Source organism: Girardinichthys multiradiatus, chromosome 3 (genome assembly GCF_021462225.1).
Source record: "Girardinichthys multiradiatus isolate DD_20200921_A chromosome 3, DD_fGirMul_XY1, whole genome shotgun sequence".
NCBI classification, from domain to species: Eukaryota; Metazoa; Chordata; class Actinopteri; order Cyprinodontiformes; family Goodeidae; genus Girardinichthys; species Girardinichthys multiradiatus.
Window position 1 is genome coordinate 14693292 of NC_061796.1, and position 24806 is coordinate 14718097.

The 24806-nt window shown below is 40.7% G+C and overlaps 1 protein-coding gene across 1 annotated transcript in view; it reads left to right on the forward strand.

Moving 5' to 3' along the window:
• Positions 1-24806, forward strand: part of znf407 (zinc finger protein 407) — a 222730-nt gene that overhangs the window by 5379 nt on the left and 192545 nt on the right. Inside the window, exons 3-4 of the mRNA XM_047361951.1 lie at positions 155-2359; positions 14529-14643. Coding sequence (XP_047217907.1) covers positions 155-2359; positions 14529-14643 — 2320 coding nt within the window. The remainder of the gene's footprint in view (positions 1-154; positions 2360-14528; positions 14644-24806) is intronic.

Consider the following 24806-nt stretch of genomic DNA (forward strand, 5'->3'; position numbering starts at 1 on the left):
GTTAATATTTATTTAATGGAAATATCTGATCATCAGCCTTACATGTGAATTATGTTTTTAAGTGAATTAAATATTAATCTTAGATATTGATGGCCATTATGTTTTTCTGCACGTTGAGAAAGACTAAAAAGAGGGATATCTCTTGTCTTTTCAGTTGAGTTGGATGAGAATGCGGTCGAATCGGAGGAGGCCGTGGAGAGTGGCGGCACTGAAAAGGCTGCACCATCAAAAGTGGCACCAAAACGTGTTCTCAGCAGGTTCCAGCTGAAGTGTCCGATCTGTGATTTCAGGGTGGGCAGCACTGCGGTACTGGAGAGGCATGCTCGTGATAAACACCTCACCCTAGAGTGGTTCCGCTGCAAAGTGTGCAACTTCTTTGCAGCGACTTCAGAGTGGATGAGTGCTCACCTGTCGTCTGATGGCCATTTGGAGAAGCAGAAAGGAATGAAAAGCTCAGAAGCTTCTTCATTTGAGGAGTGCGTTGAGAAAGTAAGCAGAGACTCTGCGGGAGATGATGCTGTTGTATGTGACCTCGATCAGGGGGCTGCTGGAGAAGGGGTCGTTACTTTGACTGACGAACAACAAAAAACCGATGAGCTGGCAGAGGCAGCAGAGTCCTTGCTGTCTGAGGAGGAAGATGTAGAGCTTGAACCTCCAAGAAAGAGAAGAGGAAGACCAAAACAAGGTACTTCTACCACTTGTGGATACTGTGGCTTGGTCGTGTCCAATGCCACCAACCTCAGTGTTCATGTTCGCCGTAAACACAGCAAAGATTATGGCTACAACTGCACTTTGTGCAACTACAGCTGTGTGACCAAGGGAGACATGGATCGTCACTGTTTAACTAAGAAACATGTGAAAAGAGCACAAGAGAGTTCTAATAATAAGAACCCGGCAAGGGCCGACACCAGTCCACCATTGCTTGAGCCAACCAGTACACCGTCTACTGTCCCACAGGCTACTGACACAAAGCAAGAACACGACGAGGAACTTCTTGAGGAACACAAAGATGAAGAGCATACAGAGTTAGACGCAGGTCAGCAAAAACACAAGTATGACTCTGTTAATGCTTGCAGTCTTTGTGATTTTGTTGCCCAGTCAATCCCATCCCTCCATCTTCACGTCAAGAGAAAGCATACCAAAGATTTTGAGCATGTTTGTTTAGCATGCAGCTATTACGCTGTAACCAGCAGGGAAATGTATCGTCATGCTAGCACAGAGAAGCATAAACAAAAGAGTCAGAGATACCTGGAGCTGCAAAAGAGCAAAGAACAAACAGCTGCAGAACTTCCTTTAAAAGAGACCGATATCAATGTTTCTCCTGGGCAGAACCCGTGCTCCGACTGTGAACTTGTGAACCCCTCTGAAGTGTCGGGATCTTGTTACATTGACAGTCAGCATATGGAAATAGACGATCCAGTTGCGTCTTCTGTCACTACAGAGATTGTTCGAGTTGTGGTTGGAGCAACTGGCAGAGAAGATGAAACGCCAGCAACAACTAACACATCTTCTGCTGACAATGAACCAGAAACAACCAACCAGACAGCTGAGATGACGGTGCAGCAAGCTTCAGTAGAACTTAAACCTCGATTAGATAAGTCTGCACATCAAGACAACCAGAACGTAGGGTGTACACAAGCAGGAGAGGAGACTTTGAAGGAAGATGTAGTGGTTGTTGATATGCAAATGTCCAAAGCCCCTCCATTCGATGCCAGCATTGTATCTTTTAAGGCCCTTGCAGACCAGGAGGCTGCACTGCAGGAAGGTCTGGCACTGGAAGGCGAGGCCTCTATCATATGTTTGACTGGGGGAGCAAAATCCGGCATCATGTCCCCCAGCTCTTCATATGTTAGAAAGCTCAAACCCAAGGAAGGGAAGGTGAGGGATGACGCCAAAGGCAGCAGCTCTCGCATTCGCTGCGAGGACTGCGGCTTCATGGCAGACGGCATCAGCGGTCTCAACGTCCACATCTCAATGAAGCACCCGTCCAAAGAGAGGCACTTCCACTGCCTGGTGTGTGGCAAGTCCTTTTACACTGAGAGCAACCTGCACCAGCACCTCTCCAGTGCCGCCCATCTCCGCAATGAGCAGAACAGCGTGGAGGAGCTGCCCGAAGGGGGCGCAAGCTTTAAGTGCGTGAAGTGCACCGACCGCTTCGAGACAGAGCAGGACCTCTTTGTCCACATCAAGGAAAAACACGAGGAGCTCTTGAGGGAGGTCAACAAGTATGTGCTGGAGGACACGGAGCAGATCAACCGGGAGCGCGAGGAGAACCAGGGCAGCGTGTGCAAATACTGCGGCAAGGTGTGCAAGAGCAGCAACTCCATGGCCTTCCTGGCACACATTCGCACACACACTGGTATGTAGCTCTCCGTTGTGCACTCGCTCAGTCAATATACATCTCTCTGATACTTTCAACATGTTTTGAAAACATGCATAGAATTATTAGCAGTAACACACAGTTAAGATGCTTGATTTGAACACATCATTACATATGCATTATTACAAATTCACTACTTTGCAGCTGCATACATTATTAAAACCCTCTTGTAACTGATACAGATTAGGTACATTGCTCTCTGGCCGTCTCGTGAGCACTTAAATGTGACACATTTTCCGGGATATCTCAAAACAATAATCTCCTTTAGTGAGTGTTTAGCTATTGGGCCTTTGTTTTTAGGTGCAGCAGCATTAAATAGGGAGATACGGGGTCTTCAGTGGCAGTTCAGGCTATTGTTAAGGCCACTATCTACTCCAGCCAGGTAATAGCTCTTTTTGTAGAAGTGAAGGTAAAGACTGATTGAGCTTCAAACCAACAGGAGAGACGCTAATGGACCCCAGATTGGGATTTCCTGAGCACCGCTTGGTCAGAGACATGTGCAACTCATAATTGATGTGTCCATTACTAAGACTCAGTTGTAATTATAGTCAATAAGTCTCTGTAAATGTGTTAAAGCTTAGGCTAAAAGCATTGGAGGTCCAAAGAGAGGTGGGCTAATAATTTAAAATAATCAATGCAGACATATTCAAAGCCTTTAATTTCCCTTGTGTCTGTATGTCCACGTTTGTGCATATATATATCTGTGTGTGTGTTTGTGTGAGAGAGAGGTTGAATGTCTAGCAAGTGTGTGTGTGTGGGTGTATGTCAGCCTTCATGGCTAGCTGATTATCCTCAATCCATTAGGATTTATCTTGTCATTTATAATGCAAAGCAGGGCTGCTTTGGTCAGGGCTTCGGCTGGGAAATGTCCGGCAGGTTAAGAACACGGGGTGCTCCATTACTTTTCCCTGACCGTGTGTATTAATTGCTTTTAAAATCAACTTAATGCAGGAATGAGATGTGAGGGCACCATCAATAAATGCCCCTCTCTGCCTCCCATAGTCCATCCCCCCTTTCAGGCTAAACTTTAATGGGACTTTAATTGAAGTCCATGCTCTGTGTTTACTGTGTGTGTACATGTGTCTTTGTGGGCGTGTGAAGCCTCCTTTTAGAGTCAGATGAAGTAAGGAAGCTTTGGACTTGGAGACCGTGGATGGTCGTAGTGGGTTTTCAAGGCCATCAGCTAACTTGATGACTATTATTCAAAGTCTGTCTCGACTGTTTGCTGATTTTACTTAATATTATTTACTTATTATTAATCTGTCACCATAAAGTGCCTTGCAAAAGTACCGGTACATCAAAAAAATATTTTTTGCTCACCCATTTTAGAAAGTGAAACTTTTTTTGTATTATATAGATTTATTACATGCATAGTGAAATACTTCAAGCCTTTATGTCTTGTAGTTGAGATGATAATGGCTTGCATATAATGAAAACCCAAACAGAGTTAAATATTGGAAACTTACACTGACAGCTAATTAACCCAAAATACCTGCAAAGGTTTCCTGAGCCGCTAAATGGTCTCCCAGTATGGGTCAGTAGGCCACACAATCACGATGAAGAGTGCTGACTGGACAGATGTCTGGAAGGCAGTCACTGACATCCTCCACAAGGAGGTTAAGCCATAGAAGGTCATTGCTAAAGAAGCTGGTTGCTCACAGAGTGCTGTATCCAAGCATATTCATAAAAGATTCTGTGGAAGAAAAAAATGTGGTAGTAAAAGGTGCGACAGCAGCAGGGATAACTACAGCGATGAGAGGATGTTCAAGCAAAATTCATTCAATAATTTGGGGGAGCTTCACAAGGGGTGTACAGAGGCTGGAATCAGCACATGGAAAACCACTACTGACAGACAAGTCCTACACATGGGCTACAAATGTTGTCGTCAAGCCACTCCTGAACCAGAGATGTCAGAAGGCCCGGGGCTGAGGAGAAAAAGAACTGGACTGTTGCTCAGTGCTCTAAAATCATCTTTTCATATGAAAGTAAAGTTTGGATTTATTTGGGAAATCTAAATCCCAGAGTCTGGAGAAAGAGCAGAGAAGGACTGAATCCATATTGCGTGAAGTCCAGTGTCAAGTTGTCGGTGATGATTTGGGGTGCCATGTCATCTGCTGGTGCTGGTCCACTATGTTTTCTGTTCACAGTCAACACATCCAGTTGACAGGACATTTTAGAGCACCCTTTGCTTCCCTCTGCTGACTAGCTGTATGGAGATGCTGATTTAATTTTCCAGCGGGACATGGCACCTGCCCACACTGGCAAAGGTGCCAGAAGCTGGTTCAAAGACCATGGTGTTACTGTACTTGATTGGCCAGCAAACTGGCCTGATCTGAACCCCAGAGAGAATCTATGGGGTATTGTCAAGAAGATGAGAGACACCAGACCCAACAATGCAGATTATTAAAACAACCTGAGCTTCCATTACACCTCAGCACAAGATGACCACAGACTGATCACCTTTATCCACCTCGCATTGATGCAGTAATTCATGCAAAACGATGCTCAACCAAGTATTAAGTGCATTGAAATGAACCTTCTTTTCAGAAGCCTAACATCTGTTTAAAATGTCCTGTTGTTATTGATCTTATGTAATATTCAAATTTTCTAAGACACTGAATTTTAGGTTTTCATTATCTGCAAGCCATAATCATCAAAATTTCAAGAAATAAAGGCTTGAGATATTTCACGATATTCTTGGAGATGTACTTATATTCATACCCCTTTTCCACATTTTGCTGTTAGAACCACCAACTTCAATATATTTGAATGAGAACTGATATGATAGACCAACACAAAGTTACACATAACTGTGAAGGGGAAGGAAAATGATTTATGATTTAGAAAATGTTTTGTTTACAAATAAAAATCAGGTAAATGTGGCTTGCTTTGTATCCAGCTGCCTTTACTCTGATGCCCCTAAAAACAGCAGCCTGTTGTCATTCAGAAGTCATTAGTAAATAGAGTCAACCTGTGTGTTTTAATCTCCGTGTAAATCCAGCTGCTCTGTGAAGACCTCAGATGTTTGGTAGAGAAGATTAGAGAACAAACGGCATCATGAAGGAACACAGCAGGTTGATCAGAGATAAATATGTATAGTTGTTCAAATCAGTGTTACATTATAAAGCAATATCCCAAGCTTTAAAAAGCTGACAGAGGACTGTTCAAGCCATCAGCCAAATATGGAAAGAGTATGGTACAGCTGCAAAGCTACCAAGACATGGATGTCTACTTAAACTGACAGGCCAGGTAAGGAGAACATGATCATGATCATGCTAACTCTGGATGAGCTGCAGAGATTATCCGCTCTGGCGAGAGAGTCTGTTGACACAAGTGTTTGCTGTGCGTTCCCCAACTCTGGCCTTCATGGAAGAGTTTTAAGAAGACGTCACTGCTGAAAGAAAGCCACCAGAGGTCCTGCTTAAAGTTTGCCACAAGTTGTGTAAGGGACACTGCAACTATGTGGAAGATAAATAAATAAAGGGCAATCTTGTAAGAATGCCTGTTACAGGCTTCAAAAGAGTTGAGAGTGGGGTGGAGATTCATCTTTCAGCAAACAAATAGCCAGAGCTAAAACGAAATGGTTTAAATCGAAGCATATTAAAGTGTTCAGATGGCACATTCAAAGTCCAGACCCAAATCCTTTTAAGAAGACTTGAAAATCAAATAGTATTTTCCTTCCACCTAACAATTATACACTGTTTTGTGTTGATCCATCACATAAAGCACTGATAAAATAAATTGAAGTTTGTGGATGGACAGTAGCAAAATGTGAAAAGGGTGATCTGTAAATCAATCTTAAATTAAAGGGCGTATTGGAAAAAATGTTGCTGTAGTCCTGGACTAATACAATTTGTCTCATTTTGCAGATCTTACATCATGGTTCTAGCGTCTGCCACCTTGTGTGCCAAAGTCAGATTTCTTACTGCTGAACTCAAATAGCTTAAAGCTGTGAGAATTGGAGGTTAAATCCCAATGATTAATGTTTAGCTTCTACACTCTTCATATTAATGGTTACCCTACACGTATTCATAACTTTACCCAGTGTCATAATTCTTGAGTTTTGAGGTCACTTACTCAGTGTTACTTAAGAAAATGAAAGTAGTGACACCGAGGTCCCAAAAGATGGCATCCAGTCAAGGGCACACTCTGAGGTTTCATATAAACTGTTTGTTTTGTTTTTATCCCATAGAGCTATGTACTTGCTTATGTGATTAAATCTCCACTTCTTTGTATGTTTTCTGTTTCAAAGAGAAGGCCAATTTTTCCTCGTTTTGACAGCATATGTCAGTTGTTATTATTGCTGAATTACCTCATTACAGTGAATTATTTCGCTTTTCACATGTGGGCATTCATTCTGAGAGTTTGTTTGTGGGGCCGCAGAGCAGCACGGTGGGGGTCTGCTAGTTTCTGAGCAGGGAGCACGTCCAGATCCTTTTAATTAAGACCTAGTTTTTATTCACTTGATTAATCAGTGAAATCGGGGAATGGTGGTGGGAGGCTGCACACAGATTTGTCAATTTGTCCCTTTAAGGAAACCCGTACACATGCTTGCATTTTGCCAATGAACTGGAATTACCATTTTGAGCTAAATTGGTCACTTTTTCACCAAAGCGAGCTGTCTGACCTCAGACCGAGACTTAAAGCAATGCACACACGTGCCAGACATGGGAGTTATCAAGCAGGGTGGGATTTTTGTCTCCATTTAGAACTGCAAAGGGACAAATCCATCCAAAACATCAACCTTTTCTTTGTGTGGGCATTTAAAAACACTCCTCTTCGAATGCAGCCCAGTCTCCCCCAAAATTTACTATATATCTTACTTAATATCTACGTTGGTCCACAAGGGAAAATGGAGTATTGTCACAATTTGGGCTCCTCAATACGTGTCAACCCTACGTTTTATTTGGCCTATTCATTTACATTGACTTGCCACCAGGTCACGTGATTATCAAGTCTCTCTCGGTGAATAAAAGGAAATGTCCAACATTATCCGTATTTTATGTGAAAAACAAAATTTTAAGAAAGCACCTGCATTATATGCACTTTGATTACATTTCTAGCAAGAAGTACGGATAATATTCTCATAATCTCCGTTCAGGGAATGTAGGCAAGCTTTCGTTTATTAGTTTTTTATGTATTTATTTATTAAAGTTTCATATACAATACAACGAGGCACATTTTACATCAAAACAAAGTGCAGTACAAATACAATTGCCTGAGCAGAAAAAGTACAGAGTTTTAAAGTAGAAAACCCCAAAAATTTAATATAAAAAAACACCCCCAAAAAAAACCTATTCCCAATTCAAGAGGACAAAACATTCTTTAATGAAATTATATATATCTATATATATATCTATATATATAGATATATAGATATATATATATATATATATATATATATACCGGATGTCTCCTGGACGTCTTCCTCTGGAGGTGTTCCAGGCACGTCCCACCAGGAGGAGGCCCAGGGGACGGCCCAGGACACACTGGAGGGACTATGTCTCTCGGCTGGCCTGAAAACGCCTTGGGCTCCCCACAGAGGAGCTGGAGGAGGTGTCTGGGGAGAGGGACGTCTGGGTGTCTCTGCTGAGTCTGCTGCCCCCGCGACCGAACTTTGTAACCGTTTGAGTTTGATGGTATCATTCATTGGATCAAAATTGATCATATTCAAATTCGTTCCTCTAAAGATTTAACTACATCACATTTCCTGATGTGATGGCATCTGTTTCGCTAAATAAAATTAAAGTTGTCTTGATTGATTTTTATTTTTTTATTTTTTATTTTTAAGCATTTTATCAGATATGAACAATGAAGAAGCTGGGTAAATAAATTGAGATAAACTTTTCATTTTAGTGAGAAGAATACAACCAAAAATAGATAAATCTCACTGGAGCCAACCGTTGTGAATAACGTAACTTTTCTGGATTTTAGTGTCTATGCTGGATGCCTCTCTTAATTCTTTATCTTTGGAAATAATATACTTCACTTCTTTTCTATTTGGGATATTACAAAAAGCATCAAAGTCATTATTTCACATGTTTTCATATTCAAATGCAGACCAGATGCTTTAGAAAACGTTTGTATCGCCTTCAGCACTTTTGAGATTTGTGTTTTATCTTTTAGAAACAGGGTGGTGTCATCTGCTTGTTGAGTAAATCAGGGAGTTTCTCGTCATATTTAATGGTTCAATACTTAAATTATTTTTTGTAAAAATTGCTAACAGTTCTGCCACAATAATAAAAACCAAACAAGCAAACAAATGAAAATGGTGTCAATAAAGCACAAGGGACAAAGTGTCAATATGTAGGCATAAAATAAGGAGTATGAGGTAGGGATGGTGGATTTATCGTTTCGTCTGTCACTGTTGCGAAACAACTCTTATCGTGATTCTGAATTTTTATGACAATCATGAATTCCAATTAATGACGTCTAAAATCTCCATAAACTCACTTTATTGTCTGGATTGTTCCTTTGACTGTTTCCTCCACTGTGTGTTCCATAAGACTATCAGTACGTATCAATAAATCTAATAATATAATTACACACACTTACTATATGCAGTGTAGTGATAAGAATCACACGTAGCATTTGTCTTTATGGGACTATGATTGTGGTGACATGCAGTCACAGCCATGCAGTTGCCTAAAAAAAGACACAAAATGAAAGTCTAATAAAGGTCTGAAGAAAAACAGTTTTCAGTCTTGAGGACATTTCAAGAGACTACAAACTTTAACTCTAAAGAAAAAACTGTTTTTTTTACCGTCTTTGTCTACTAAGCTTCTAAAATGGCTTTCTGTCCTCAGGATGGGCAGGAAAACTGTTAAAGTAGATTTTACATTTACCTGCTTTAGAAAGACTACTATACTATACTATTTACCAGATAACTAGTCAAAAGCCAATTTTGTGTGTAATTATTTTCAGTACATGCTGGGGGTCATTGTCCACGCACCAAAGGTTATGTGTCCAACTGCATACCTGACAGGTGGGATGCTGATCTCCGGCTTGCAAACTTACTTCTTTTTTTGTGATGTGATGGCCGTCATGGTCCTGCACTTCAACTTTAGCTCCATCAGACCACTAGGCATGTCTCCAAACATTGGGCTCTTTGTCCCTGGATGCATTTGCAAACTCTTATCTGACTTTTATGTTTGTTTTGGAGTAATGACTGCTTCCTCCCTGTGTGGCCTCTCAGCCCATGTTGGTACAGGACTCGTCTGGTCAGCGTCTTCATAAGATCTTTTGCTTTCGTTCTAGGGATTAACACACATTTTGAATCAAAACACATTCAACTCTGGGGCAGATAATCCGTCCCCTTTCTAAATAGTATAATTTTTGGACATTCCTATTGTGTTTATACTTATTTTGAGTTTTTGAACTTAGTGGAAGAGCTTGTCTCCTTCCGCCAACACTTATTTGTACTCAACCATGAACCAGACTGTGGAGGTCCATCATTTTCTTCCTGATTTCTTAGCCAATTTACTTATTTATTTTTCTATGATGTCACATAATGAAACAGTGTGTTTGAAGTTTTGCTTAAAATACAACCTCAGATGTTGTAAATCAGACTTGTACAAAGCCAAAATATTTCCATCTTAATATCTGGCTTCAACTTTATTTAAAAAAAAAAACGGCTTATGTTTTCCCTGTGTTTGCATGTAATCAGGGTTAATTTGTCAAAGTTACTGTCATGTGCCATGGTTTATTTTGCTTTTGTGAAATCATATACTGGGTGCTGGGTAAAAATAAAAAAAAGTGAACCTATTGCAGCAGAGTGAAGTGTTAAAACATGCTACCAAGTTGCATAAAGGGAAGTGGAGGACAGCTTTGCAGTTTATTCATACAGTCCTCCAAATGTCAAAATATTTTCGGCTCAATTGCATCATTATTTGATTTCTTTTGTCATTTTTGTCAGTTGTGGAGATGCACTATTAACATACTTCATGCATTTTCTTTTTTTTTTGACAAAAATTTTCCCAGGTTTGTGTGCAAAACCTGTTCACAGATGCCATCAAACTATGTGGTGGCACGCAGGCCAAAGTGCCTCTCTGGGTGTACTTTTCACACTCTGGTGCTGACAGAAACAGCTGAAACGTTTCAATAAAGAATCATGTTTAATATGTCTCTGACTTGGTGGCAAAATTCAGATCCACTCATTTCTATGCGAAAAGAAAGATATTTGTTGGGTGAAAAAGTCGAAAGGAAAAGAAGAGATAAAAATAAATTTTATTCGGGTATCTTGCTATCCCAGGTGTCAGAGAGAAATGGAACAAACAAGAGCACAAACACATTTATCTAATGTGAAATTTACATTTTTTTTTATTCTTATTTCCCTCCAAACCTGAAAGCAGAGGGTCTAAGGTAGAAGTGAAAAAAAAACAAAAACGTAAGTTATCAAGATATGTGAGGTGAAACATTGCATGAGGTTTCTCTCTTCTCTCAGGAAATGAATTAGTCATTCTCTGTCTCATCTGGGATGTGAAGCAGCTACATTGCCCCTGTGTGGATGGCAATATTAATTTAACATGACACCGCATTGATGGTCAATTTCAGTTTCAGGGAGGCTGTTTAAGTAGAGTGGTGGAGTATTAATGTGATAAGATGTTGGAACGGGGGGAGGCAACGGTACATCTCTCTCCACTCTGCCATGTTTCATGCTCAGCCAGCCATCTGGACAAATCATCTCCCCACACACCTCTCTCTCTTCTCAACTTTAGGTTGGATGTGTCTGAAAGTGGGTGAGTGAGAAGGAAGAAGGGATGATTGTTTTTTTTTTTCTCAGTGGGGAATGTGTTTTGGGAATATAATGGCGTCTGCATGCACCCGCACGGCTGCGAGGTGGGGCTCTGAAACTTCATGTAGGTGTTATGGTGGGTGTGGTGTGACCCTGTACGACTGTCTTTTTGTTTTTATTAGGTGTCGATGACTGTATTGTTGAGTGTGATTTCGCAACATTTGGGTGTGAAGTCTGCAGCTACATTTGGGCCTATAATCATTTTTTTTTTTTCTGTTTTTATTAGCTCCTGTGTTTATGGCTGTGTAAATATTTGTGTACTGTACTGCAGAGACATGGAATATAAAGAGACTGGCCGTGCGTGGACCCCCACCCCACCCCAGCCCACCCTCATCCCCCTGTCCCTTGTGTTTATGGACCTTGTTAGCACAAGCTTGCCTTTCAATCTTCGTTACTGGCATAAAATTCGATGTGTCGTACTTCCAGCTCACAGCAAGTGACCCGTGTATGAACGAATTAGTAATCTACACAAAGTGCTTAATCAAATCAGCAGCTGCCCCTGGAATAAATATTGTAGAACGTCTTGGGATATTCACTGGCAGAGGGTGAGGGCTTGCTCAAAGATGCGTGCGTGGATATTATACCAGGCTACCACTTAGACTGAAGTGTCACACTGTGTCATGCCAGCCTAAATTCGACTCAGCTTACTAACAAATTATACATTTAGCTTCATCATACGCATATGTTTAATGTATGTAAGAATGGGTAGGTTTTTTTTTGGGAGGGGGGGTTGTGAATGGTAGGTAAACCCCCTAATAATAATTGTTTGTGGTGTTTCTCAAAAATGACATGGTTAGACATAGTGTATTTCCTCAGTTGTCAAATATTTACATTCCACTCCATTGCATTTTGGCCTTGAATTGTGGCTTACATGCAGTGGCCATTAGTAGATTCCTATAATGTACCTTCAGTGAGCACATGGTATGTGCTCACTGAAGGTACAATAAAAATGCTGCTATTATTGAAACTACTGGTAAATATTTATCCATACTATGTTCCTTTAATTCTACACTGGCTGAGAGAAATTGTCCTTTGACAGAGCTTTATTAAAGCTTACGTTAAAACATAAATCAACAAAATGAGAAAATAACCCACATTTATAGAAAGATATTTAAGGAAACAAAACAATGATGAGCTGTTTACAGGGGTTATTGCAGAGGGGCTATTAATTAAGAGGGGAATTATTATAGTCATTCATTCATTCATTCTTTCATTATTCTTTGTGTAATTAATCTAAAATAAATGCAAATTAAATATCTTTATAGCAATAAAATTCCATACCTCTTATTTACAAGTTTTGATGCATAGCATCAGCATTTCACTGAAGGTTATACAGTTTTTCACTTTAGCCTGTTAGAGGGCGATAATGTGCTGCATTACACATTGTCTACTCAGAGCTGAAGAAGAGAAGAACTTAGTAGAAATTATAAAGTGATTTTTCATCAGAATATCCATAAGGTTTATGCAAACTTGTCGTCCTTGTAGTGAGACAAATCACCCAAACTGAGGAAACAGCAGATCTCTCCTTACTGCGTTTCTTTAAAACAAGCTTTGTTGTTGTTTTTTTTTCTCCTCATGATCTGAGATTTGTTCTGTTCATCTGCTGTGCATATGGTGCCAACCTCTGATTCAGAGTATTATTGTCCTTGGCGGCGCAGCACTGCCATGCTGGACATACAATTTGTGTTTAATTGTATTTAATATTGTGGTGATAGTCATAAAAGTGTACTTTATCTAAAGGGTACCCCCAGTTTCCACTGATGGTTCTGATCTCTGTCTGGGCTGGTTGCTTCTTAAGAAATTAGAGAAATTTGGGCCTCTGATCAGATCATAATAATCCTGAGTGACTTCCAACTTGTAGATATTATTTGTTTTAGTTATATAAAACCACATTGTTTAGTAATCGGTTGTTGCTGAAAGAGAATGTAAACTAATTAAGGCATTTGGATGAGAAGGTAGCGGGACTTTTTAAAACGGGAAACATTTATGAAAATGATTTTTAAGAGATTTAAAATGTCAATCAGCAGCAGTCAAACTCGGCCAGGGTAGAGCACCTAGAGTTTCTGTCACAACTGCCAGAGAAATAGTTCCCCACAAAGTAACATACAGGATTTTGTGAAGCACAAAAAGGCACCTGAAGAAAAAATGGGCTTAATGGTCGAGTGTCTAGAAAAAAGCTGTTTCTACACACCATTGTCACAAAGTAGATGCCTACAAATCACCAAATAACACAGAGACAAGCCTCAAAATTAGTTGAGGCCAAAAAGAAACTCTCTGGCCACAATCATGAATGCTACAGTTGGAGAGGAGACAACAAGGTGATTAAAAGGATACTGTTCTTACTGTGAAACACGGAGGTGGATCACTGATGTTTTGGACTTTTGTCATCTAAGAAACTACAGGGAAGTGGGTCCAAATGGACAGCAAGATAATTACATTTCACCAGAAAAGGCTGGAGGAAATTTAAGGTGTTAATGGGTCAAACATGGACAATGATTCAGAACCCAGGGCCCAGTCATTCTTTAATTGGGTACAACAGGAAACAGTGAAGGGTCTGGACTGGTCTTCTAAGTCCTCATACTCTTTTGATCAGGGTCATTTGGGTAAAACAACTGTTGGATAATAAATGGCTTCACCCATCCATGAGTGACAGAAAAGTTTGTGTTGTATCATTTAGGTTCTCTAAAAAATTGCAGGAAAATTAGAAACTCTTCCAACTTATTAGCACAACTATATATAAATTACAAACATCCTCCTGCAGACTCTCATTTAAGGACATTTTTGTGAACTTATAGTGCACTCCCAAAAACTCTGTGTTCAGGGTTGTCTTTATTCATTTTTTTGACTCAGACACCCAAATATGTCTACTAAATATCAGAAAAAGTGACTTTTTATGTTATGTCCCTTTTCAGTTGAGCTGGTGGCTGTTCATGCATCACACATATAGTACAGGCATCTGCCCTCACTGCTCTGCAGTTAAATGATTGATGGCAAAGAGAAGCTTTGCCACTCTCTCAAACGCTACCCCGCCCTCTGGACTTATTAATGACAATAATTAGAAGGAAACCTCCCTGTGAAGCCCGCCAGAGTGATTAGTGCTTTAATGATGGAATGGGAGGTAGCGAGTGCACCCAGAATTGATTTACGTATTCGCCCTGACCTTTGGAATCCAATTTACACATCCACAGGCAAAGAAAGAGTAGGTAAAAGATGGAGGAGAGTGACAAGGATGGATAGATGGAGTGAAAGAAGAGCTGCTTGGCACTGTAGTTTTTATGGATGCTAAATTAGAGACAGATGTCTTTTTGTGTTTGGTTCTTCCTTTTTTTCTTATTGCATCTGATTTGTTTGCAGGATCTAAGCCCTTCATGTGTAAGATCTGCAACTTTGCTACTGCTCAGCTGGGAGATGCCAGGAACCATGTGAAGAGGCATCTCGGGATGCGAGAGTACAAATGTGACATTTGTGGGTGAGTGACGAGCCGGTTTTAATGTGATTAAAAACACTTCTTTTTAATAAGCTTGTTAGGGGTTTATTTTGTCATCTCCGCTTTTTTAAAAGGTAACCATATTTTCAGTTGTTGAAACCTGTTGGATAGGTGACCATTCATATTCCTTCCTTCTGTCTGTTCCAGAAGAATCAATTCAGACTGATAATGTGAATAAACAAGCTTTTACGTACAGTTCCTCCTGAATATCCCAGGAGGAACTATATCCACAACAGCTGCCATAGCTTAGGCTTATTTGTCAAACTGAGATGGAAACTAATTGTTAAAGACAGTATTTGCTCTGTAAGCTCTGCTCTGTGAAGTGTGAGCAAGAAATTATCTGTGGTATAGCCTTCCCAGATCTTATTTGTCTTAGGTTAATTTAAAATATACCCCGGATGAGAGAACCAGACTGGAACCAATGTGTTTTTTCCATGTCATAAAATAGTGTTTCCAGAGATGGCCTGATTCTATCTCAGGGTCCTGATCAAACCTTTGCTAAATGACCCATAAAGAGTTGGTATTTTTTTTACACAACCTATTTGATTTTGACAACTTGCATACATTATTCACAGAGAAAGAGACTGTATTGGATGCTGCACCTTGCCCTCTGTCTCTCTACTTGCTCTGTTCACTGTGCTCAGGCCTTTTAAGTTTGATATCTCAAGTGTCATGGGAGAGGTGCGCAGAGCGCTACCAAAACAGCAGTCATTAAGTCTGGACATTGAAAGCCAAGCGCCTAGTTAATGATGCGGTAACAATTTCTCTAATTTGTGTCCACAGATGAAATCTGTTACGAGCTGAATTATCAACAAGTCATATCAAAAAAGAGGGGAAACATGGTAGTATTACCATAGCCCTTTAGCAAACTGTTCTGCTGAAAAATGTCGCCTGTTGTTTGGGTTGAGTCACATGTACAGTACTGTGCAAAAGCTTTAGGGAGGTGTGAAAAAATGCTATAAACCAAATGGAAGTGTTAATCGTTTATTTTTATCAATCAACAAAATGCAGTGAACAAACAAAAGAGAAATCTTAATCAGATGAATATTTGGTGTGACCACCCTTTGCCTTCAAAACAGCACCAATTCTTGCGCACAGTTTTTGAAGGAACTTGGCTGGTAGGTTGTTCCAAACATCTTGGAGAACTAACCACAGATCTTCTGTGGATGGAGGCTTTCTGACATCCTTCGGTCTCTTCATGTAATCTCAGACACACTCCATGATGTTGAGATCAGGGCTTTGTGGGGGCCATACCATCACTTCCAGTAACTCTTGTTCTTCCGTCCGTACGCTGAAGACAGTTCTTAATGACTTTGGCTGTATTTTTGGGTTCGGTCACTTAGCATTTTGTAAATTGATAAAAATAAACAATCATCCTTTATATTTCTGAAAGCATTCTTTGTTTACAACCATTTTTCACACCTGCCTTAAACTTTTGCACAGTACTGTATCTTCAGAATCAAATGATAAAGATTGGGCAAGATTTTGATGCGGACCTGAAAAACTCCTGGGACAAAATATCCCGTGCTACCCAGATTAGTTGGTGAATTAAGTGCTACACAGTCATAATACTTATGTAGACCATTTAAGGTAAATAAGGATTGCTCATTAGCGACAAATTAAAATGGTTTTGTGACTGCATCTTGGGGATTCAATTATAAATACTTTGTCTGATCGGGCTTTAACTCGATATTTCTACACTCAACAGAGATTCTTTAAATCAGTTTATGATGTATGAAATATTTATTTTTTTAACTAATAAAAATCATTTTCATTGCTTTTTGAGAACAACGACCTATGAATTAGACGGGGAGAAAAAAATGTAACATATGGACTGAGAAGTCCACCCTGATAAAATAGTCTTTAAAACACAGTGGGATCTGTGAAACCTTTGCTCTAATTGTGAAAATGGGGATTCTTAATTTTCCCCAAAATATTTCAAAAATCTTGTCTTGTGAAGCAAGTAGCTTATATTCTATTGTATGACTGTATTGTATTGTTGTGTCATGTCTTTTACATGGCACTGATTTTAATGAAGTTTTGAGCTGGGACTCTTTATCAGCAGAGGCCTGTTCTTAAAATACTCTGATCGGTATTAGGTGCAAAATAATCCCCATCCTCATCATTTTTTTAATCTGTTTAAAACAGCCAGCAACAGAATTAAGCTGCACAGTGAAACATTTAACATGATGTATATTTTATTTTATACACTTACTGCTTTATGTGTAAATACCAGCGGTCCAAAAATAACATGAAGATTTATTAATAACATGTGAACGTGGGATGCCTGGCCTTTCATTTCAAGAAAAAATGTATACTCCTCGCCAACTTTCCTCCCAGCATAAGGTGAAAGAAATGATTTTGCCAGCTGTACAAATAATCCTAATTGGAAGTTTATGTAGGTTAGCACAAGGCTATAAATATCCAGTAGTTCAAGAGTACGGCTGTTATGGTGGTACCCTGTACCCCCTGCATTCTGACCATATGTTGCGCTCAGCTCCTTCCATTCCCGTGGTAGACCTCCTCACAGCTTTGCCATGTTCAAATAAACATGTTAAGCTATTTAACACTCAGCCGGGGAATAGAGTAAATTGGGGGATTTTCGCCTTTTTTATTTAATTTTATTTTTTTGCCATAAAGTTATAGCAGGTGCACGTCATCTTAGATGAAGCAATACGCCGCTAAAACAGACATGTAGAAAGATAGTTGTTAGTTTCTCCCACTGTGTGATTCTGAGTAAACTGCTTCATTTGGTCTGGTTGTAGGCGGAATCTTATTGTTTTTGTTTTGTTGTCGACCAAATCCGAGCAGAGCAAATGTGTTTATTTGCTCCCGCTGATGTTCGCAAACATATTACAGCAGGAGCCAACAAGCTTTGGTTTAAACACAGCATCTCCTTTAATGAGAGGAGAGGCCCATGTTTCAGTACCCCCCCACCCTTCCCCCAGCACACACACACACACACACACACACACACACATCTGAAAACCCGCTCCTTCCAAGTGCAGCAAACATGTTGGGCTTTGACCAAGCGGTCTCACTTTACACACACACACACACACGATTGGAGCGGTTCTCCAATATGCTTTTAAATGGGACTACTAAATACAGCCCCTGGTTTCACAAATCATGCGGCTGTAGGAGCTGCGTGCTGCCAGTGCCAGCCACCGGTGACAAATCGGCCCTGTGTGTGCTTTCAGGACTGACTGATCACCAGGCCATCCCTCGACTTGACTAAAGAGCAGCAAACACAAGAAACTCCCAGCAACAACCTCATTAAGGCCAGAGCCATACATACACATAACCCCGCTTCGCCTTTTTTTTTTTTTCTTCCTCCCCCAAACTTTTCACACTTTGATACGTCCCTAATCTGAATGTAAAGCACGGTACTAATGGATGGCCATGGATCAGGTGTAACGTGTGATGTTATTAGCCGTTTTGTTTTTGGGGTGACCCAGAAAAGGGAGATCATAGTGCGATTAAGCTGCACATCCAACTGAAGGGAGAGAGAGGGTGTTTTACTTCAGCAAACGAATGTTTTAGAGGATTTTTAAGTGCAATCACACTTCATCATGTCAATTAACACAACACTTTGTTTGGGCTCCTTTTTCCTGCAATGCAGCTTTATGGTTTCATTATTCACTGATAAACTACATGCTTTCCTTTGCATCTATGTTGCATGGTGTTTATGGTCATTTTGTTTTGGCTTAGATCATTGTCTTTTCTTTTCTTTTTCCTGAAGAAAAAGGGGAAAAAAAGACTTCTCCTCTTCCATTGATCGCCATGTCTTCCTTGTTAAACTCCCAGACTGGAAGATTACCTCGCCTCTGACTCTTTGAATGGATGTGCTGCATCTCGGCTGTCCACCTCACTTTAGCAGCTGCCCACTGCTGCTTTTCTCTTCTCAGGAACCTAGGGGGAGTTGTTGATAGTTAAAGATCATATTGTTTTGGCATTTAATTAAGAAATGCAAATGCCGGGCCACGACAGATTAGAACCCTTGACCACGCTGCCAATCAAACCTGATTATGGTTTTCAGCGTCCTGCTCGCCATTCACTTCACAAGCTCTTGGTGCCATCTCTTTGTTTCATTTGCTTCTTTCTATAGTAGCGCACAAAAGTATTCATGTCCCTTGAACTTTTCTACAAGTGTGTTTTTTTAGGGAAAAAAAGGATATATAGTCTTGAAAATCTTTAAAAATAAAAACGAACAAAAACTATCAAGACAAGCCAAGAGGCTCGAAGTAACTCTGGAGGAACTACAGAGATCCACCGCTCCAGTGGGAGAAAACGTGGATAGGACTACTGTTACTTGTGAAAAGAAAGCCACAAGTAGCCTGCTTGCAGTTTGTGACAAATAATGTACGAGACCCAGCAAACAGGTGGAAAAGGGTGCTCTGGTTAGATAAGAGAAAAATGCAAATCGCTGTATGTGGCTAAAAACTAACATTAATTGTTAGGATAAAGGTGGATGGGGAATGTTTGCCAGAAAGCATCTGCCTAGATGACAAACGTAAAAATGGGCGGTCAAAATGAACGTGTTAAATCTTAATGGCCAATTTGTAAATTCACATCAAAACATGCTAAAAATGATTCACAAGAATCAGCGTATCGCTCTATATGTAGTCTCAGTAGTCAGTTTTTTTTAAATGCAGCTAGACATAAAACTACAGCACATGAAACTGTGGCATATGGTATTATTTGAAACAGCCAAAGTCAAAAGTCTCACCGTATAAAGAATTATTTACTAACCAGGCTCCGGCTCTAAAGAGAGATTTTATTTGGAAAGGATACTGACGTATCACATGTTGTAAAGAGAATCACATACAGGTCCTTCTCAAAATATTAGCATATTGTGATAAAGTTCATTATTTTCCATAATGTAATGATGAAAATTTAACATTCATATATTTTAGATTCATTGCACACTAACTGAAATATTTCAGGTCTTTTATTGTCTTAATACGGATGATTGTGGCATACAGCTCATGAAAACCCAAAATTCCTATCTCACAAAATTAGCATATTTCATCCGACCAATAAAAGAAAAGTGTTTTTAATACAAAAAACGTCAACCTTCAAATAATCATGTACAGTTATGCACTCAATACTTGGTCGGGAATCCTTTGGCAGAAATGACTGCTTCAATGCAGCGTGGCATGGAGGCAATCAGCCTGTGGCACTGCTGAGGTCTTATGGAGGCCCAGGATGCTTCGATAGCGGCCTTTAGCTCATCCAGAGTGTTGGGTCTTGAGTCTCTCAACGTTCTCTTCACAATATCCCACAGATTCTCTATGGGGTTCAGGTCAGGAGAGTTGGCAGGCCAATTGAGCACAGTGATACCATGGTCAGTAAACCATTTACCAGTGGTTTTGGCACAGTGAGCAGGTGCCAGGTCGTGCTGAAAAATGAAATCTTCATCTCCATAAAGCTTTTCAGCAGATGGAAGCATGAAGTGCTCCAAAATCTCCTGATAGCTAGCTGCATTGACCCTGCCCTTGATAAAACACAGTGGACCAACACCAGCAGCTGACACGGCACCCCAGACCATCACTGACTGTGGGTACTTGACACTGGACTTCTGACATTTTGGCATTTCCTTCTCCCCAGTCTTCCTCCAGACTCTGGCACCTTGATTTCCGAATGACATGCAGAATTTGCTTTCATCCGAAAAAAGTACTTTGGACCACTGAGCAACAGTCCAGTGCTGCTTCTCTGTAGCCCAGGTCAGGCGCTTCTGCCGCTGTTTCTGGTTCAAAAGTGGCTTGACCTGGGGAATGCGGCACCTGTAGCCCATTTCCTGCACACGCCTGTGCACGGTGGCTCTGGATGTTTCTACTCCAGACTCAGTCCACTGCTTCCGCAGGTCCCCCAAGGTCTGGAATCGGCCCTTCTCCACAATCTTCTTCAGGGTCCGGTCCCCTCTTCTCGTTGTGCAGCGTTTTCTGCCACACTTTTTCCTTCCCACAGACTTCCCACTGAGGTGCCTTGATACAGCACTCTGGGAACAGCCTATTCGTTCAGAAACTTCTTTCTGTGTCTTACCCTCTTGCTTGAGGGTGTCAATAGTGGCCTTCTGGACAGCAGTCAGGTCGGCAGTCTTACCCATGATTGGGGTTTTGAGTGATGAACCAGGCTGGGAGTTTTAAAGGCCTCAGGAATCTTTTGCAGGTGTTTAGAGTTAACTCGTTGATTCAGGTGATTAGGTCCATAGCTCGTTTAGAGACCCTTTTAATGATATGCTAATTTTGTGAGATAGGAATTTTGGGTTTTCATGAGCTGTATGCCAAAATCATCTGTATTAAGACAATAAAAGACCTGAAATATTTCAGTTAGTGTGCAATGAATCTAAAATATATGAATGTTAAATTTTCATCATGACATTATGGAAAATAATGAACTTTATCACAATATGCTAATATTTTGAGAAGGACCTGTATTGTATTGTTTGTTTCATATTTGCCAGGGTAGGTGATACGAGTCTTTTTAAAAGTGGAATGAAATAATGGAATCATATCAAAGAGCAGGGCCGTAGGAACGCGTGCACAGGCTCCATATAGAGGCTGGCTTAATAACATAAGATGCACAGATATCAAGATAACCTTTTTACTTGCAGTTTGTGCACGACCGGGTACTGAGACTGTCCTGAGGCAATTCTGAGGGTTTTTGTTGTCCCGTTGTACCCTGGAAGGAGAGTCTATAAAACTGTTTGATCAAAGCATAATTATGCGTTAAAATGACCCAGTCAAAGTCAAGAACCTAAATTCAGCTGAGAATCTGGCAAGAATATTGAATATTGTTGTTTACAAACACTTTTCATTTAATCTGCCTGAGCTATTATGTATAGATGTAAATGTGCTAAGCTGTTAGAGATATACGCCATAATACTTGCACCTGTATTTGCCATTAGGTGGCTCTACTGGGTATTGACTCTGGGAGCTGAATATAAATGCATGCCACACTTCTCAGATTTTTATTCTTTAAAAAGAAAATTAAAACCATATTTCTTTTTCTTTCCACTTCACAATGATGCACTACATTGGGTTGGTCTATCATACAAAATGACCACAAAATACACCGAAGTGTGTGGTTGTTGATACCAGCAATGATAGTGATAAAATGTAAACAAAAACATAAAATCTAGGGGTGTGAATACTTGTGCTAGGCAGTGAATGTGCCTGCTGTCCTACATATCTATCTACTCACTTTTGTTTTTATTTTTGAAAAGCCTTATTTGTCTTAATTTGCCTATAAAGAATTCTTTAGATCTAAAAACCAGCAGAAAAACACAAATTGGCTGTTAGGATGGAAGATCAGATTCTTCAAATTTAATTGGTTAAAAGAAAAAGAAAAAGGATGGCAGAATCGTCCATTTCCTCCTCGTGTTTTTTTTTTTTTTTGTCCACAGTGGGGCTTGGCTACTTAATGAGCCTCCTCTTCCTCTCCTCCATCATCTGGCAGAAAGGCCGTGGATTCAGCATTTCCAGCTCCCGCTCTCTTGTCCTCCCTAAAGATGCAATGGACGTCCAGTGCTGTTGTAAGTGTTAAATTATGGATAAACAGTCTAAATGCTTTGAAGCATCGGTTTAATATCTCAGCTCGGGCTCTGGTAGCAGCAGCAGCATCGCCGTGGATGCGGATTGTTCTCATGTGGATTGGCGTTTTATGATTATGGGTCACGAGTTTCCCCACCCTGAGTGTCACTTGAGAAATTTCAACAACCCTCTAAAACCAACATCTTTTTGCCAGCACAAAAAAAAGTTTCCCGGATCCAAAAAGTTTTGTGTTTCCTCCTCTCCTAATTACTTTTCAGAGAGTGTGTGTGTATATACAGTTTATATATATATATATATGCAGTTTGTAGTTGTGATTTCATGTTGTGTGTGTGATTTGACTGTTAACAGACTAGGGCAAGCTCGTGTCAGGGTTTTTATGTCTTGTGAGATTGTCTGGTTTGTTCCCAGAATAGCCCATCAGTTCCGCCCTGCGTGGCTCATCCGCTTGTAATGTGCCTTAATGCCCGGGCCTGTACTGGTAGCGCGAGGCCCGGCTGTGACAGTGGAGGAGCATCTTAGCTCGCTGCTTATTCAGAGAAAGCCGTCACTTAACTCGGCCCCTCTATTGTCCGTCCACACAACTCTCCTTCTCCCCCTGACGCGATTCTCTATAATCCTCAAACAGATTTTGGTTAGAAGTCCCTGAGAACTATTTTTATGGGTTTTTTTTTCTGCTTCCTTTCTTCCACCCATTAAAACATTAATGGCTGTTGCAGATGAAGAGAGGGATCCCTATGAGGATGATTATAATGTCACTCCGCTGATCTCCTGCCGCCCGAAATAATTGTACATCATCGCTTCATAACGTGTCATAGGGACACGTTGGTGGTGTGCAATTAAAACCGCAGAATATAATACAGCAAATTACGGGCTGTCAGGCCTACGAACAACACACTCGGTATTTGAGTTACACTTAATCATCACGTACATTAGTGATTTTGCTGAGATCCCTTCAGCCCCCCTCCCCGGTCTCCGCTCATACAGCAAGTCTGTGAAAGGAGTTGCTCCTTCCAGGCTGCTGAGGGATCATGGAGTGATACCCCCGATATGTATTTATGTTGCTGGTGGAGCTTTCAAAGAGTCACCCAATGTGGCCCCATTGGTTTCTAGCACCGTCCACACTCCTGCAATCAGGGTCCCTACACAGTTATGAAATCACTTATTGGCACCCCTAGCTCATCCTGTAAGGTTAAAGTAAATGAAGGATTTTTGTCATCTATACTTCAGTTTTATTTTGATCCTAGTTACTAGGACCTTGACCTTTTAATTAGTACCCACCAGGTGCCTATCTCCAGTGGTCATTGAGCAAACGGTGGGGTACATCCTGGACAGGTCACCAGTCCATCTCAGAAAAACACAAAGACACACAGAACAAGATAGTTTCCATATTGTGGATTGTGAAATGGGCAGCCAAGCTTATTGGGCAGCCACAGGTGAGCCATGATTTGCTCTACACCAATCAGCTGCAGAGACTGTGCTCCAGCATCATGCAGGACCCTCTGAACCACCTCTTTCAATACCTGCCATCAGGACAGAAGTTGGTAGTTCCAAGATGTAGAACAAAGAGATACAGAGTCAGTTTTATCCCAACAGCAATTGTCTTTTTAAAAATATGTCTCAGCGTCACTAGGGACTGATTTTAGTTTTTTAGTATTTTATACTTTGTGTCTTTGTATGTGCTGTTGAATGTTTGTGTTGCTGCCTTTGTTGTACTGCAACCTAATTTTCCTATGGGTACTAATAAAGTCACCTTGAACCTTGATATCACCAAAACATCTGTTGTTGCCAGTTAAATGGTTTAAACTTTAATAACATGGCATAGACAGTGATGGTTTCTTTCTTTGTTCACATGGAGTGCCAACACTTCCTGTCCCCTCCCCCATACGTTCTATTTCTCAGACCCAGTACTTGGCTCTTCCTGTAAGGAAAATGTATATAACATTTACAGCCTCCTAGACTCTCAAGTCTCAGTGTGTGGACATGGTCCTTGTCAGTCAGCACAGACCCCCTTCACCAAAATAAGCACATTTTGCTCTGATGCATTTAACTAAATCTAGTGTGCCATTATGGGAAATGAAAGAAGTAACGCTAAAGGTCATTTGGAAAATAATGCAGAAAGCCTGGTCTGGAAAGGTTAAGTATGTGACGGAGCAACTCTGATGATAACGAGAGCTGCGCGTACAGCTTGGAGAGCTGTGCGTTCTGGTTTGACTCGGCGCCGCGATCGCTCTTTATGACCGAGACAGCTTTACAGCCCGTTTCCCCACCACCACCACCACCATAACACGATAAAGCACGGCATAATGGATTGGATGTGTTTAGTAGCCTTGGGCGGATGTTTGTAAAATTAATGCTTTTTGCAATAGAAACACACTCTAACCCGGGTACACTTGCTCACACAGAGAAAGGCAAAAGAGAAGGGAAAATATTCAGACAGCGCTGATGCATCAGTGCAGATCCACGGGCCCGTTTTCACAATTTTACCTTGAAGCAGAATCCCCAGACTTTATATATTCATAAGCTGTGTGTCCTTACAGGTAACTCTCAGCAGAAGAGACAGAAAAAACATGGCTTCATTAGTTAGGTTTG